Source organism: Dermacentor variabilis, chromosome 5, assembly GCF_050947875.1.
Source record: "Dermacentor variabilis isolate Ectoservices chromosome 5, ASM5094787v1, whole genome shotgun sequence".
Lineage (NCBI taxonomy): Eukaryota > Metazoa > Arthropoda > Arachnida > Ixodida > Ixodidae > Dermacentor > Dermacentor variabilis.
Window position 1 is genome coordinate 47,581,105 of NC_134572.1, and position 16,598 is coordinate 47,597,702.

The 16,598-nt window shown below is 44.0% G+C and overlaps 1 protein-coding gene across 1 annotated transcript in view; it reads right to left on the reverse strand.

The window, feature by feature from the left end:
* The window catches only part of LOC142583522 (glycoprotein antigen BM86-like), a 44,212-nt gene that overhangs the window by 20,720 nt on the left and 6,894 nt on the right, over window positions 1–16,598 (reverse strand). The window contains exons 4-15 of the mRNA XM_075694011.1: window positions 14,433–14,485; window positions 13,580–13,719; window positions 12,675–12,845; window positions 11,435–11,464; window positions 9,663–9,791; window positions 7,008–7,124; window positions 4,583–4,702; window positions 3,771–3,878; window positions 2,219–2,287; window positions 1,408–1,539; window positions 303–431; window positions 22–153 (exon numbers count right to left, since the gene is read on the reverse strand). Of these exons, the coding sequence (XP_075550126.1) occupies window positions 22–153; window positions 303–431; window positions 1,408–1,539; window positions 2,219–2,287; window positions 3,771–3,878; window positions 4,583–4,702; window positions 7,008–7,124; window positions 9,663–9,791; window positions 11,435–11,464; window positions 12,675–12,845; window positions 13,580–13,719; window positions 14,433–14,485 (1,330 nt within the window). The remainder of the gene's footprint in view (window positions 1–21; window positions 154–302; window positions 432–1,407; window positions 1,540–2,218; window positions 2,288–3,770; window positions 3,879–4,582; window positions 4,703–7,007; window positions 7,125–9,662; window positions 9,792–11,434; window positions 11,465–12,674; window positions 12,846–13,579; window positions 13,720–14,432; window positions 14,486–16,598) is intronic.

The window sequence follows — 16,598 nt, forward strand, 5'->3', positions numbered from 1 at the left end:
CTCTCTCGCAGGCATTCTCACCTAAAAAGCACTTCTTTTTGACATCATTCCAAAGAAGAGGTGGGGCACATGAACAGGTCTCGGTATGGTTCTTGATCTTGCATTCGCCGAAGATGGATGAGCACTCTTTTTGTTTGGTCGGTGTGCAAGATTCTGAAATAGCAAAAAAAAAAAAAAGCGGTCTGTAGATATTTCGTTTTGTTTATCTTGCAGAAAAACAAAAAAGTATGTGAAGAATCACCTAAGTGAATCTTTAATTTACTACGCCACAAGATAGGTGTCACAACTAGCGCAGCACTTACCAATGCAAGTGCCATTAATGTCTAGAGTGGTGCCCGGACAACGACAGACGGCCTTTCCGTTGTCGTACAGGCATGTTTTGTGCTCATTTTCGCACTTGACAATATCCTCTTGGTGACATTTTGTCCTCTCTTGAATAAAAAAGATAAGTAACGGCGGTTAAATAGCGGCACACATGTTCGAAAAAAGAGCTGATAAGCTACAGGACTATATGGAGCTATGCAGCAGCTACACATAAACTAAACCTGGAAAACGCTTAGCAGAATATTGTGAGGTGAAAAATGGCATACGAATGCGATAGTCTGATTTCCAGCTGTAAAGGTTCAAAAACATAGGATGATGTTGATATTAACAGCTATGAGGTTGGTACGACATTTCATGGCGCCTGTATATGATTATTGTGCACCGCAAGCTGATACTGGAGGCGTGAAACAGAGCTGTTGCCAAATTTAAATTAATTAAATTCTTTTTTTTTACGCGCCAAAACCACGACATGATGTTGAGGCGCGTCGTAGTGGGGACCTCCGGATTCGTAGTGACCACCTGAGCTTCTTTAACAACGTGCACGCAATGGACGGTACAAGGATGCTTTTGAATTTCGCCCCTTCGAAATGCGGCCGCCGTGGCGGGATTTTATCCAGCGACCTCGCGCTTCTCGCAGCGTAACTCCGAAGCCAATAAGCAGTCACGACGGGTGATCCTCTTGGACGTTGTCGAAGAGGATCACCTAGAATGGGGAGGCCCCGCAAACGTGGTCTCCCCATCATGACGGCAGAATAGAAGTGAAATTCTACGCTGGAATGACGAGCAGATACGGAGCCAGCTGTGGAAGAAGACGACGTTCGAGCCATTGTTGACGATGCGTCCGTCTTCGTGAACCCAATCCTAATCAGAAAATGTCTTGAAATCTAGACCATGCATCTCTTTAAAATAAGATTATTCTCGTGTTCGATTTGTAAAGTTAAAGAGGGAATTAAGCATCTACAATCGTTGACGCGGCTTGTGAAGGAAGTGTAATAAGAAATGAGCATTGTGAGGACTGTATGTGTACGAACAGGTGCATTTTCAGAATTACGAGGGATATTCAGGCACACTACGCCGGCTTACCGACACAGGAGATGCCGCTGTCTGCAGGCTGCTGTGTGGGGCTGCAGTTGCAGCTGTAGTCAGCTTCGCCTTCCACCAGCGGCGTGCATCCGTGCTCGCACTGATCTTTAGCATGCATTGTTTTGCATACGTCTAAAATAGAACGTCAGTGACGGCAGTTGATCTAGCAAGTTCCTATAGATTTTTGCAGAACGCAAAAAAGAAACGAGAGAGCTCGCTTAAGCTAAATGAAGTGGCAATTCTTGAAGTGTTGTAAAACGTTACACAAACCTAAGCAAAAGCTGTGATGTTCGGCAGTTTTGACGTTAACGCGTGATAGACACTCAGAAACATGCTTATGAACACACGCTCTTTTACCGGCGCGCTTCAGAGCTAGGAAATAAGCGTTGCTATTTAGCCTGTCACACCGAAAGGCACCGTTTGACATATAAAAAACTTGAAAACCTGGATGTGTCGCATCCTTTAACACGGAATAGCATTTACAGGTGGTTTAAATGTCTTAACCTACCTTTTTCACATGTCTGTCTTGTTACCTGCACTGTTTATCTAAATGTGAAGCTTCGTCGAAGGAGCACTGTGAGTAGACATTGGCGGGTGGCTCTTGAGAACATGTCTATCTTAGGTGAGCACTTAACTTTTCTTTGTCATGTCATTGAAGAATATTCATGAAGAGCTCCAAAATCTGCTTCCTTTAAACGGCACTAGTAAAGCAAAAATTTTTAATGGGTTGTGTAGGAGATGCGCGGCCTTTCGCAACAGGACAACGTGCAGAAATTTGCAGATCCTCCTATGTGCACTGATTGGTACTCACGGGTGCATTCCTGACTATTCGGGTTGGCGATGTACCCAGGTGGACAGTAGGACCCATCGGGAGGTGTTCCTGCATATCAATTGAGTTTCGACTATTCCCGTGAGTAGCTTCACGCATTGTGTTTTACGTTAACTTACGGAGAAACAAACAGAGGGAAATTATTCGTGACAAGAACTGAACGCACAAATACGCTCTCCAATTTATGGTAATTACAGCTTAGTCATTCTTCTTTGACCCTTAGCTTTTTCAAAGGAGGTGCGAGCATGTCTGCGATATTATATGCTGTGTCTTAATTGCTTACTTTATTTTCGGAGATAAAACAAATGATCCATGCACTGCGGAACACTTAAAAATATGTGTTGGAAAATTTGTTGTCAAGTAAGAAACTTCCCTTGAAGCAGTCATGACTGACATAGAATAGGAGCTTCCGTTTCACTCGAAGCGTGTAAAGATTAGACATCGGTATGATTAGGAGCCGAAAGAGCTATAATAACTTCTAGGTATAATACAGTATGAATATGTACCAAATATTACCAGGGTGCATGAGTGCTATACAAACAATTCGGGGCATTCATGTAGTTGCTGCGCTGCCGTAACTGTAACAGGGACAGGGACCTTTACCAGGTATTTAACGTTATAATTTACTGTTGTCTCTTCTTTATTGAAAGAAAAGCACTTATTAAAAACATTTATTGAATTTTATTTAACAATGTATCGGATGTGGCTAACACTTCTACTTACTATGACGATTGGGTCAGTTCGTTCTACTTGCTTGACGAAGCGCTATGAAAATGGTCAGTTAAGAATGTGGATTGTCTTCTTCTGTCGACATGTACATACGTTGTTATTATTATTTGATGTGCAACCATACATAAACGAAAGAGAGGAAAAGGAAAGCAAGGATAAGGATGGCAACTGCCTCTGGAAAAAGCACAATGCTTGCCTGTTCTTAAGTAAAGAGGGGAACAGGCACATAGGAATGGAAGGTATGAAGGAATTAAGGAATGAGGAAAACAAAGAACAAGATTAGAGATATGAAAGAATAAGGCTAGACAACTGCAAGAAATATAGTATGAACCAGACTCTGCTGGTCACGCTAGAAAAGAAATGTTAAAAAATAGAGGAAATTATGTCCGATCTACTATCACTGACGCACCATACTCATTCTGAGTATTCTCACGGAGCCTAAGAATTTTTTAGTGAGCTGACGTACAACAGAGAATTCGCATCGTTTCGACGCAGTTACGTAAATTATTACCACTAAACTTCAGATTATGGCCTTATATGTCTGTTAAGTCAAGCCTTGATGCGCGCATAAATAAGGTCGGAAGCTGCATATACAAACGCTTAGGGTATAGTATATGCGTATAACAAGAAGTATTGTATTCTGGAAATAGATGCTGTCAAAGCAACGACGTTTTACCTTCTAAATAAACATAGTGTCCCTCGAGCTACAGGTGTCAATGTGTACAAAACAAGTATCTCGCTCAACCACAGCGTGATCGGCCGTGGTATTTTTGAAAAAGCGGGGAGTTTCGCTATCTATACTCACGTTCACAGTGGTCAGGGTCCCAGTTTTGGCAACAACGGAGGTCCCTGTGTGAGTCCTTCAGCAAACACAGATCTTTGCAGGTTAAGGTAGTGTTGAGGCACCCGATGGCTGAAATATAACGATTTTCAGACTTGTTAGTAGGACCTCTAAAATATATATCTAACAAGAATACTGTCAAAGCGCATTTTTATTTCTTAATAAAAAATAATCCAACAAATCTTTGGCCTGAGCTATAGTTGTTTCATTTCGTAAGTATCGCGCAAAGAATACCGACAAAGGCTTTGGTAATACAGAACGGGCGCAGACGATGGGTACACAGGAAAAGAGTCTAAAGGAGTAGAAACGTGTTGCAAAACAACTTTGGTGTTTTTTTTGAGCACTGCCGTGCTAATGCTTATTCAATGAACAAGTTATTTTCTTCTAAAGGGCACAAATGTACAAACGCACAGAAGTTAACATTCGCGAAGAAAACACACTATGTATGGCGTAATAGTTCAGCGGAGACCCGCAAGGTGGAGAGAAGTAATTAATAAAGGGAAAATGAGACATACACCATGGGTGCATACAAGCGCATTAAAAAGAAATATTACTTTTCTGATATTGATAACGATGACGCACTCACGCGCACGCGGCCTATACTCTTGCTATTGTAGGTGCTGCAAGAGTCCAGCCGCCACAAGACTGAATCCTGTGTGTGTGAGTATGTCATCGTTAGGTCTCCCTGTAGACAAGTTGTAATTCGTTGAAAGCCTTCAAGCAATCAGGACTTTAGTGGTACGTTTACGGTTGCGCTGTATCAGCACTCCACTCACGTTTGCAGGAGCCGCCAATGAGTTTGGTGTGCAGCGGACACTCGCAACTGACGCTGCTGTCTGGGTTTATCCTCGCCACCTTTCCTTGTTGTGTGCATCTTGTCCGAACTTCTTCCTTAACTGCGAAACAGAAAGCGAGTAAAGTAATCGAGAAAAGAGGAAAGTTGATTCAGTGAGGGGTAGGCACGAACGGCATAAAGGCAGCTTCAATTATGAAAAACGCTTAGCCATATATAGGCCAGGGATTTCTGCCATTCTTTTTTTTAGACATGAATGCGAAAATCGTCTCTCGTTTATTATAATTAGTGAGTAAAACAGAATTCAAATGAATTTAGTATCCCGCTGACAGTGACAGTACTTTGCTTCTGTTTTAATGGGATCAGCATTCTTGGCCTACTTCGGCAATCGCGTGTCTATCCGGCCACTTTACATCGCTCCTCCCAGTGACACAAGTTGCGTGCTATGGTAGTTGTGCCACTACAACACCGTCCATACAACATCGGCCACTGCTTGTGTGCTGCTCACGTGCAGGCTCACTAGTGGCTGCCGTCTGACCCAGTAGACAACTTGGGTCACTTGGTATATGCCACTGCTTATGTGTGCAACCTGACAACTTACACTACCCTAATTACAAAACATAATCTTAATCCTTGAAATATCTACCAGCAATGCATTTTCCATCACCCAGTTACATGTGCACCGCCACTTGAACTCTAATCGCATTAAAGGCCGGCCTTCGTGGAGCAAATATCCAGCGTCAAAGCGCAAATTTCGCCCGGCGACGAAAACCGGACGTCCGGTGTAGAGAAAGTTGACGCCACCCGTCGATCAGTACCAACAGCTATTAGAGAGCTTTAGCTTGTCCAGTATTTCGCTAAATGCTGGCAGGTCGGGCGGAATAGCTTGGGCCGCGAACGGGAGTGACCTAGAATTGCTGCATAGGCTCACTTTCGGGAGCCTGCACTCTCTAAAGGGAACCTGTACGGTAACTGTATGGAGTTGCCTGCACGGCGCAGCCACCTGGAGGCGCATAGCTCAAAGAGACAAACGCTGAGCTATTGATGCAGTTACCAGGTGTATTCTGCTTGGTTGCCAGAGTACATTTTCGGCAACGGCGAAATCGTGTTGACGGTTACACCGATTTTATGATTTTCGGGCAATGATACTTTTTAGCCATTTACTTATTTTCTTTGAAGCAGATTACAGTCATCACGAAGAAAAAGATTGCGATTGCGTACGGTGACACAGAAAGTCCTAGAGAGACGGAAACGTTTAATTTCAGCACCCGTTTTATGTACTTTGAAACGTACAAGACAGTTTGGGCAGACTTACTCTGCTCATATGTTTATTTGGTTGGCGTTCTTGAATATTCTACCTTTTATTCTTCTGCGCATCGTGACTGAGAGTCACATGCCTTTATAAAAAAACTTACTATGTTATTTGAAATCAAAACAAGCTCGGGTCCCTGATGACAATTTTGTACAACAGCTCCGTTGTTTTTATTATTATTTGTTTATTTGAAGAGTTATAAGACGAAGCATCAGCAGATATAACTGCTTGCAGACGTATCCATTGGACTAAGCTACTTAATACACACAGACTTCAAGCACTGTCATGTGGAAGTTATTCTTCAAAAGCGAATCTGAATCTCGGTTTGATGGAAATATTCTTCTGCCTAGTTGGTTTCAAAGTAGGTGCGTGCTTTGCTGGCGTAGTTTTTATTACTTTTATTTATGCCACTCTCCACCATTATATATCATATTCCCATTGCCATATCCTCCGATATGTGAGCGATATATCGAAGAAATGTAGCTGTCACTATTGACCGATGTTTTTTTACACTGAGATGCAAATTGTATTGATCTCGTCGTCTCGTATATGTTTACCTCTATAAAAGAGACCCAATGACGACATCAGTTTATAAGAAAAAAATATATAAACCATATAATCAGTTTATTTTGCAAGTGCTTATATAGGGCTGAAACTTCAAGGACAATTTAAGAAACATGAAGACAAGCTAAGTACACAGCCGCGAACTACGGACTTGAAAATGATAAACGCAAAGGTTACAGACAGTATGAAGATACCGTATATGCTACCGTATCTCAGTTTTTCAAAGATTAGATAACAAAACATGGATAGATGATGCGCTGTTTAGCATGAAGGGAAAGAAGCGAACATGGTCATGTGGCGTGCAGAGCCGACAACGGGCTGTCCATTATTAGTAGCGGTATGGGTGCCAAGGGGAGGGAAACTCAGTGGCTCGGTAACATTTTACTATGTGGCGTGGTGTTTTATAAGATTAGCCGGCGCAGAATAGAGTCTGCTAGTGGGATGCAGGTTTAATTGCAGGTCGCTGAACGACGCTTTCATCGCACAATCAATGTAATTTCGCTCATGACAGCGATGTCTTCCTTCGGCTCACCTCTGCAATTTGGTGCCAAGTCGGAATAGTTGTTGCATTGGCAGATCGCTGGAAACGTGCCGTTATGGTCCACACACAGTCCTCGCTCGCACTTGTGCACTTTGCACGACTTCATGTCTGCGGCACAAAAAAAAAAGAAAGAGCGCATTCGAATTTAAATCTATAGCGCTGCACCAGCTTATTGACACAATAAATGGTCGCGACAATCTGTCACCGTTGCGGTTGGTAAGTGTGTTGACGTACGCATATAAAGGCGCTACGTACACGGAATAAAAAAAGCAGGGCTCACTTGCATACTGACATGCGCTTATAATATCATTATTTAACTTATTCTGTCCTTCCCTCAGTGTTACGTTTTGAATGTCGATTACGCAAATATGAAGCGTAATACTGTACACTTCATTAATATGAAATGGCCACAAGGCCAGCTATATCAGCCTTAGAAAGCAAGGTAATAAAGAGGAAATTTAGCCATTTCGGTCAATAAAGCCGAGTTTAGCCAATTGACATCCGTCGTAATTTTTTTCTTGTTTATATAGGTCCGAAATAAAGAAAAAGAAATATGCCACGGCACTAAGTTTTTGTTAACTTAATTGACCCGCCGTGGTTGTTTAGTGGCTACGGCGTGGCCCTGCTAAGCACGATGTCGCGGCATCAAATCCCGCCCGTGGCGGCCGCCGTTCGATGGGGGTGAAATGCAACAATGTCTGTGTACCGTGCATTGGGTTCATATTAAAGCACCCCTAGGTGGTCGAAAATAATCTGGAGTCCCGCATTTCGGCTTACCCCAAAGTCAGATTGTGGTTTTGGCACGTACAACACCAGAATTTAATTATTGTTTTGTCAATCTAATTCATCTTCGTGTGTGCCTGGCGCAAAGCGAGAAATTAGTGCTTTTCGAAAAGAAATATCAAAAGGAAACAAAAAACACTGCGGCTTCTGCCGAATATCTTGCGTTTATTTAAAACTTCAGTCGGTTCCTGACTTCTGTGGCGTAAATAATGGAGAGGAGAAACATAGGACTCGCATCTGTTGACTCGGCAGATAAATAAGTTGGATTTTCCAGTAATAAAAAAAAAAGACAGCCCTGTACATATTGCGTTTATTTATAGAAGCTAACCTGATCGTCGCGTCAATTGTGCAAATCAAAGGAATGCGATTCCTACTGAATGACGTGGTGGATACACTGAAGCCAGTGTATTTCATTCAACTGGTTCGTATTGGCTCACCATGACGCTTGAACGGGCCAGAAATGACATTAAGGAGCGGTGGCACGAAAAGTCAACGGCAGAAAACGTCGAAGCTTAACTATCAGGCATACTTTGCTGTTACTCTATATTCCTGCCCTCGTCGTTTTGCGCCGCTTGTTATCCTTCGTCACCAACAACAAACTAGCTCAAAACAAGATTCTGCTGCAGGAAACCCACAGTACACGATGTCGCAAACGCTTCGCAGGGCATGTCATATAACGTGCAGTGTAAGTTTTTTTGTCGGCATGTTTATCTGTGCGCTCCTCCGTTTCTTAACGTCAAGATTGCGACCAGCAAACCAGAGATGCTAAATTGGTAGACCTTCTTTCTTTCTTTCTTGAATTTATTTGTTTACTTATATACTTAATTTACGAACACCTGTATCTTACTTTCTTCACTGTCATCAGCTTAGTGGAACGTTGAAAGTGACCTTATGTTGCAGTAAATAAAAAAAGGTGAGTGAGTGAGTGAAGTAACTTTATTTTGGTCCAGAGAAGACGCAGGGGAGATCCCGCGCCACCCGGCTAGTCCCACGTAGGGACCGCCAAGCCGAGCTTGACGGCCCGATCGCGGGCACTCTGGACGGCCAGGGTTTGGTCGTTGAGTTCGGGGCTGCCCAAGAGCGCAGCCCACCTATCCTCGCTGAAGGAGGAGCCGATGGCTTCACACTCCCACAACAAATGGTCCAATGTTGCCCTTAGTCCACAGGCAGGGCAGTCCGCACTGAAAGTTTGCCCGTTTTGCAATGAAATAAATCTGGATACGTGGAAGCCTACACTTACAGTAGAGAATCATAAAAGATACTCCGCCACCCCTCCCCCCCTTAGCGGCCCGCGCACCCGATTTTGTCATTGCCAGGCCTGTCACCCACAGCGGAAGCTTTCTTTTAAGCTCCTCCTAACTTTTTCTTATTAAATCTTTCAATTGATCCAACGCTTCGTATAATATCGTTGGTGCGAGCAGGCTCCACTCTTCATTTATTCATATATTCGATTAATTTCTGTCGATGTTGATAATAGAGGGAAAAGCGCAATAAAGAGGAATTCACTAAACTAACCTTCATCTCTAATGGTGTTAACACTTTCTATCTATAGCTGATAAACGTGTTGCTAAATGTTCACATTGCCTACAGCGTTGATCTTTAAGCTTTAAACACACACACACACACACAAACACACACACACACTATATATATATATATATATATATATATAGATAGATAGAGAGAGAGAGAGAGAGAGAGAGAGAGAGAGAGAGAGAGAGAGAGAGAGAGAGAGAGAGAGAGAGAGAGAGAGAGAGAGAGAGCAAGAGGTGAAAGCTCATCGATGACGGGTTAATGAAAACACTTCCACTACGCTCTCTCCAATACGTAAGCGCACATGATAAGCACAAATGGTCTACTTACTGTAGCACCGCTTCTCGGTCGCATTAAAGAAGAAATCGGGGCCACACTTGCAGGTGAAACCCGAGTGGTCGCTATTCGATACGCAGTGCACATCTCCACAGAATTCAGCCCCGATACCGAGACAGGGATCTAGAAGTAAGTTGACAAAGACATAACTGGCTTAGAGAGCGACTGCTAACACATGGAAGTTAATTATAGTTGCCATTCGCGCATAGATTATTTATATTTCCCGTTACTTTCTATTGCGTTTCATTTCATTAAACGCTCACTTGGAATCAGCACACGTGTCCTTTCTTCGTTCTCTGTCGTGTGTTTCGTTGAGCGCCTTTTATAGATCAATACTACAGATGCGGGTCGCTCTGTGTACTTATTATTTTTGCAAAACTTAATGAAACAGCTATCAACATTAGAAAATGCAAATTTGCAAGGGGAGAACGTCCAGCAATGGCATTTCCGCCACATCGTAAAAGAGGAATTTTTCTGATAAGGAATCACAGCTTATGATAAACTCTTTAGCCATCCCTAGCCCTTGCGCAAAAAAAAAAAAAAAAAAAAAAAAAAAACATGCATCATCATTATCATCATCATCAAGATAGGCAAGTATGCAAGATTCCGTTTTTTTCTTTGAAGTGCATAGCTGTTACTTCTGTTACTTGTGTGGCTTGTAGTCGGCGGTCTGTGGTTGGCGCTGGGATTTACGCCGCTGATAGGAAGTGCGTGTGGTCTCGCGCAACAGAATTGGGTGCAGTGTTCCATCGCCGAAGGCCAACATTTCATATATCAGACTAAGAAACCGTCGATGCGGACGTAGTTCTGACAAACTTATTCTAAATACGGCATGTCTGATGGTAAAATAAAATATTTTGTCAAGTTTCATTAAGTATACAGGGCTAGTTCGGAGTTTGTGAACGTAGGCAATAAGGTGACAACACGAAGGTAACATACGGCCCTCTCGAACACATGTCTTCCTAAAGTCGTCCAGAGTTGTACGTGTTACAGATTGCCATGCCTGGCTTGCATGTGCTGTTGCGCAATAGCTTTGAGGCGTCTGTATGTTTTGCATGCCGTGGTGGAGTGCTCGGGAAGTAGTAGCTCCCTCTTCTCTCACCACCCTCTGCACCTGTGGTTGCAGCGGGAAAGGGATCTGGTTTTCTTATGGGTGTTCAAGTTAATCTTTCTATTATCTAGCTACGTAATTAAACAACAAACGCTACCTAAATGTTATTTTACTACAACAAATAGACGCCTTCAAGCAAATCGTTCCTTCATTAATTAAAAGCGAATAGCTCTCTAAAAAAAAGTGTTCGCTTATAGGTGACATTGACAATCCTCGTCCTTGGTTTCTGCACAGTTTTTCTACCTCTCTTGCATAAACCATGAAGCCGGCTTCACAACTGTGGCCGCAAAGTTGCCCTCAACAAGCAAATAAAAGTCAGCCAGCGCCACCATTTTCGCAGTGCAAAAGCGCTAGTGCCATTTTCTCACGTGATCTTTCCTGTGCCTTAATAAAACATATTTATTTATTTATTTATTTATTTATTTATTTATTTATTCGAGGAGATCTTGGCAGTTTGACTGCCATGGCCTTAGGCAGGAGCGAGCGACAGAGTATTAGAGGATGCGGCATAAAGGTTTAGGCAGCAGAAAAGAAACCATACTATCTGTATGGAACTAACACAATCACAGGGAGAAGACCAGTAGTTCATGACGAAAGTAAATGAGAGAGACTGGATAACAGTAAGAATTCCCGGCGAAGCGTAAACGTCTCTTACCCGGTGCGGGTGTCGGAGCCTCTGGATCAACTGAGGAAAAGAAAGAAATGTTAGAAAAAAAACTTTATGATCACTTCATAGGCTATGGCATTCACTTCTGGCTGTGTTGTGTACGTCAGCCACGGCGTCCTTAATGAATGTCTTCAGCACTGGGACGCCTTTCAGCGCTCCAGAAGTTGTAGATATAGAATTACGCTACCTATGATGCCCTAAATAACGCGCGTCACAGCTCTTATCAGGCGCAACTTTAGGTCACTGCACGAGGAACATTCTAACACAATTTTTTTTCGCTGCGTATAACCATCGTGTTCCTACTAACATTTCAAACAGCACCTCCAAAAATGTTTGATACTATCATTTGAATCCTCGCGTCAGCGCTCACACACAACCCAGCGGGCGCCTTACCTCTTCAGACTACAGGCGCGCACGCAGAAAAACTTTGGAAGCAGACGGTAATTTTTTTTATTGAGCTGAGCTGAGCTGTTAATGTGAACCACGGTAAACAATGGCAGTAAAGAATGGCAATTGCCGAGTTCGTTCCATACCGCAGGTATCGCATAAGACATCATATTCCCAAGTGGACCTCGAGAAATCAGACATCACACATCGTGCGCCTTTCCTAACATTTCTCGAGCGAACCTTACTCCTTCGCGAATGGTACAAATTCGTTACACTGTTTTGGTTTGTGTATACGGGTATAGTTTGCTTATTTCTATGCTGATAGTTACGTGAGTTTTTGTAGTTTGTGGGTATTTACGGCTTTAGAGTAGCTTTTCGGCTTGGCAAGCTCTGGTCGACGTAGACGCCGCAGCGCTAAAGCATTCAAAACCCCGCTACCCCTAACTTGCTAATCAGTTATAACTTCTTTCTACCATTACTTATTAACCAGAACTATCAAGAAATAGGCAAAATAACTGACGATGCACGAACAAATGAATTACACGCTTACATATTTACTTGTTCAAGTGAGCATGGTCTGTCACAGCAACAAGACTTGACAGAATAGCTAGAAAATCTAAGCCTTCCATAATTTTCATGCCTCGTGGCCAGAACAAGGTAGATTTACTCTGCGCTTGTCTGCGCTCTTCAATAAGAGATTCGGTTGTCTTCTTTACGCGTAAAGCAAACGTTGTAATCAACAACTTTTTCTACCTTCATACAGTTATTGTTGAGGTAAAAGGGCTTTAACACATACATGAGGTAGTGTTTGCGCAATTGAACGGAAGGCAGCGCCACATACCTTCACAAACGGAGCGCCGCAGGCGACCCACTGTTTTCGTTTTCACCTCCCGGTAGCCCTGCTTGCACTTGAACCAAAAGTAGTCCCCAGCTTTGACGCACTCATTGGTACCGTTGTAGGCGCTCTCTTGGTGTTTCAGCAAACTTTCACACAGGTTCTCTTCCTCGATTTCTGCGAACGGTTGTGTCCGCGCCAAAAAAAAAAGGAAAAGAAAGAAGAAGGAATATTTCGAAATTAAGGACTAGCCTTCACAACCAAACGATGCATAACTGCAGTTATAGTAGGCGCCAAATCCGTTTAATATACATTTGTTTCTTACACCAATTTCTTCCAACGCCTTAAAGGTAAAAAAATAAGATAAAGAAATATCTTAATAGAAAATAAAAAAAGGACTGATGAGTGGTCTAAGTTCCAAGTAACCTAGTTTTCTGCCGCAGGTTCGACCCAATCTCCACAATTTCTGCAAGGTAGCGTTGGTTTCTTATATGTTGGATCGTTAAATGTAGTCTAACGATACATTCGACTAGCCACCTTAAGCTCTCTAGTGCACTGTCTCGGTGTAATTCGCGTTCGGCAGGGCGAAATCGACTACTCTGAACACATTCGCCTATATTTCATTCAGAGCGCCACACCCCAGCTTGGAGCCGCTCTCAGCTACGAGCATTTACAGAATCCAACAGAATTCTTATCTCGTGGCTTCTGCGGTTGCTCTAACAGCGCCGCATTCGGCTCTGGCATGGCTTTGCTGGCTCCAGTGTCGAGAGGTGTCCGCGTCGTAGCAAACTGAGTCGGAGGGTGAGAGGAACTCGCCGAACGCCCTATAAGTTTCCGAGGCTAATTACACCTGTTAAAGGATAGCTTATACGGCAGAAGTAACTGTGCGTCATAAACTTGTTTAAGCTTACCTGTTGCTGAGCCTTTTAATATTGGAAGTCTCGGATAGAGCATGCAAACATCTCCGATCGGGTACTCGCACGCTTGAAGCTTCTTCCGCAGAGGCTTAGGCAGTGGATCGTTGAGTATGAGTCTTGCCTTGATGTTGTCGCTGCAGAGGAGGAAAGTACTGCAGGTTACAGTGTAACAACAAGGGAATGTATTGCGAAAGAGGTGGGTAGTATGGGCCAAAACACTTTCTTTGCTTTAGATACTAGACCCTAGATCGACCGTAGAGCCCTAAATATGTCGTTAATTTGCCTTCTTCAGTGATAATATTCAGGCAAACCACCGCGGCTGCGCTGACACCACACAGGAACCAAGCTGGCGTGCTTAAATTATGTGACTTAACTGGCGCAGCATTTGTCAAGGGCCCGACGAGTCCCCACTCCTTGCATTCCGTCCGAGCTTCTCGCTCTCGAAAAACAACGTGCCTTCTCAATGACTTTGGATTTAAGCATTGTTTTCTGACTGGCTAGGCAGCGTTCGAAAATCAAGACGATCGCGATAGTCAGATGAAAGATAGAACAGATTTGTTCGTGAAACTTAGCAGCTCACTTGCATGTAATTTACCTTCCTACAACCGATAGAATGTAGGTATTGGCCGGAGATAAGGCATTTATAACAGCGCCATTATCACATAGCAGTCGTCAGAATCGTTACCAGTATTTCCTCTTCATTGAATGCAAGCGCCTTTTCTCGTTGATGGTATTCCGTAGGTAAAGTTACGAATCACAACGCTTTGTTTACAAGGCTGCCTCAAACGTGGCGTACAGTTACTATTGGCAACCCTCCAATATAGATCCACACGGCATGCGCACTCACGTGCAATTGGCGACCACCACCGCGTGTACCTGATAACCCAGAGCAGTCCTCATCTGAAAAAAAAAAAAAGAGAAAACACCGCAAAGTTTCGAACTTGAATTGAGGCGCCGCATGGTTCAGTCTTCAAGAAGGTACCACTACTACGTATCACGTGTCAAAGGACTGCATCTGACAGCTTCCCCTGCGGGCACATTTGAGCTTTCTTGCAGCGTAAGCTGTTACGGGCTTCTTCCAATAGCTGTTTCGGTTTACGATGTTGTCCGTCACCACCACCGCCACCGGCGGTGTCCGTCGCAGCTCTCGTCAGAAATGAGGAAGAAAAGAAGCCAAGAAAAAAAAATCTGTTCCCGCTGGGATGGCGTCTGCGCCAATCGCAGCACTCTGCGCGGGAGCCAGCTACTCTACCACTGACCCATTCCACTGTTTGCTAGGTGCTGTGGAAACGCCCTATGCTCGCGTCCGAGCGTACAAGGAATCACGCGATGGGAGATGCGCGCCGCGTAGCTCAATACGTGCACGCTCTGCATTGTAGTTGTATTTTATTGTACGAGGTGGCGCACCATGTAGTACTTACTTGCATAGGTTGGCAGCACAATGTAGGCATATAAGTTTTGAGGAAATAAATGAAGATTAAGGAGAAGCGTACAGAAATGCTAGAATGAAAGGATGTATAGCATACCTGATTAAATCAGCAGGCTAGGTGACGATTTGTTACCGCCCCGTTTCAAAGGGGATGCCAATGGATCATCATCAGCAGCAGCATCGTATCAGGCCACTTGTCACGTGATGTGAGATGTGCGCCCCGTAGCGTCTATATGCGCAAACTTTGCAATGCAGTTGCGTTGTGTGCCACCAGGTGTCACAACACGTAGCAGTTGCATCGCATCGTGACACGAGTCAAAGGCTATGACATGGGCGTCGCGTAGTCTCGAAACTCGTGCTTACTCTTCGGTACATGTTATGGCGCCTCCTCGCAAGGTACGAACCGCTGCTGAAGAAGCGAATCGTAAAGCTAGGCGCGTGGCTGCAACCAGGTAACGTCACGCTCAGCAGATCGCTGTGCAGAGGGCAGCACAAGCCGCAGCTCGCCGTCGACGGTGGGCGGACAGTTAGTGAAAACGACGCGAGGACACTCTAGTGCGTATTGCCGAAAATGGAGTTCCTATGGAGCTGCTCTTCCAGGTTACGCTCTGACTTTGCTGCGTTTGCCGCGCAGGCCTGTGCCTTTCGTATCATCATTGTTCATGGCAATCCACGGAGAGCCGAAGAATGCAGCGGCGAGGTGATCACACGTGGACAGATGATTAATTACGGGGTTGTATCGGCATTACCGTCGCTAGACTAATCTTTACAAACGTAGCATTCGTAAATTTCGAATACAATTTACCGTATTCGTTTGTTCAAGAGCGAGAGCTCCAATAACGCCCTTGCCCATTCGTAAGTGTAAGGGGGAATATTACGGGGTGTGGAAACGCGAGGGCTCCCCATGAAACGCTAAAGGAATGTTCGCTGTGGCAAAAAGAGATGTCACGCATTTTGCTCTTTGGGTTTAACGTTCAAACGATCATGGAGTATAGGAAGCCTGGCTATTGCAGTGAACTGCTAATTCCAGGCTACCTACCGTCATACGGCAATTTTTCACTGAAACGTGGAATTGGAGCTTTACAATGCTAAGCGGAGATGTAGCGCTTAGAGGCCTGTCTAATTTTTTTTTTTTACTAGCGTAGCATTTTAGAGCTGCCTTACGGGAAACTAACAATGCAATACTCAACACATTGAGTTACATAAACGGAAATGAATCCAAAAGGTAGCTAATATTACTTTAACGACCGCAATTACGAGCTAAGAGTGCATTTATCGCCAAATCAGTGCACAATTGCAGCCGTAAATAAAGCGCATACAGTACTTTCTATCAAAGAAAAAACAGTTGTTCCCTTCTTTATTTTCTTGATAGCTCACCTCCGGGTACGTGTCGCTCCGCTGTCGCTTTCATGGAAGTAATAAAGACGGCTTATTTTCAAGCACTTACTGCCCCCACTGTAGCCCGTGTGTAGCAGTGCCCCTTCCGCACTGTAGCTCAACGAATAGCTCTGTTGAGCCCACAGCGCGACCAACAACGAGAGATTTTTCTCAGTCGTCCGAAACCTTTATTATAGGCGTCCCTTA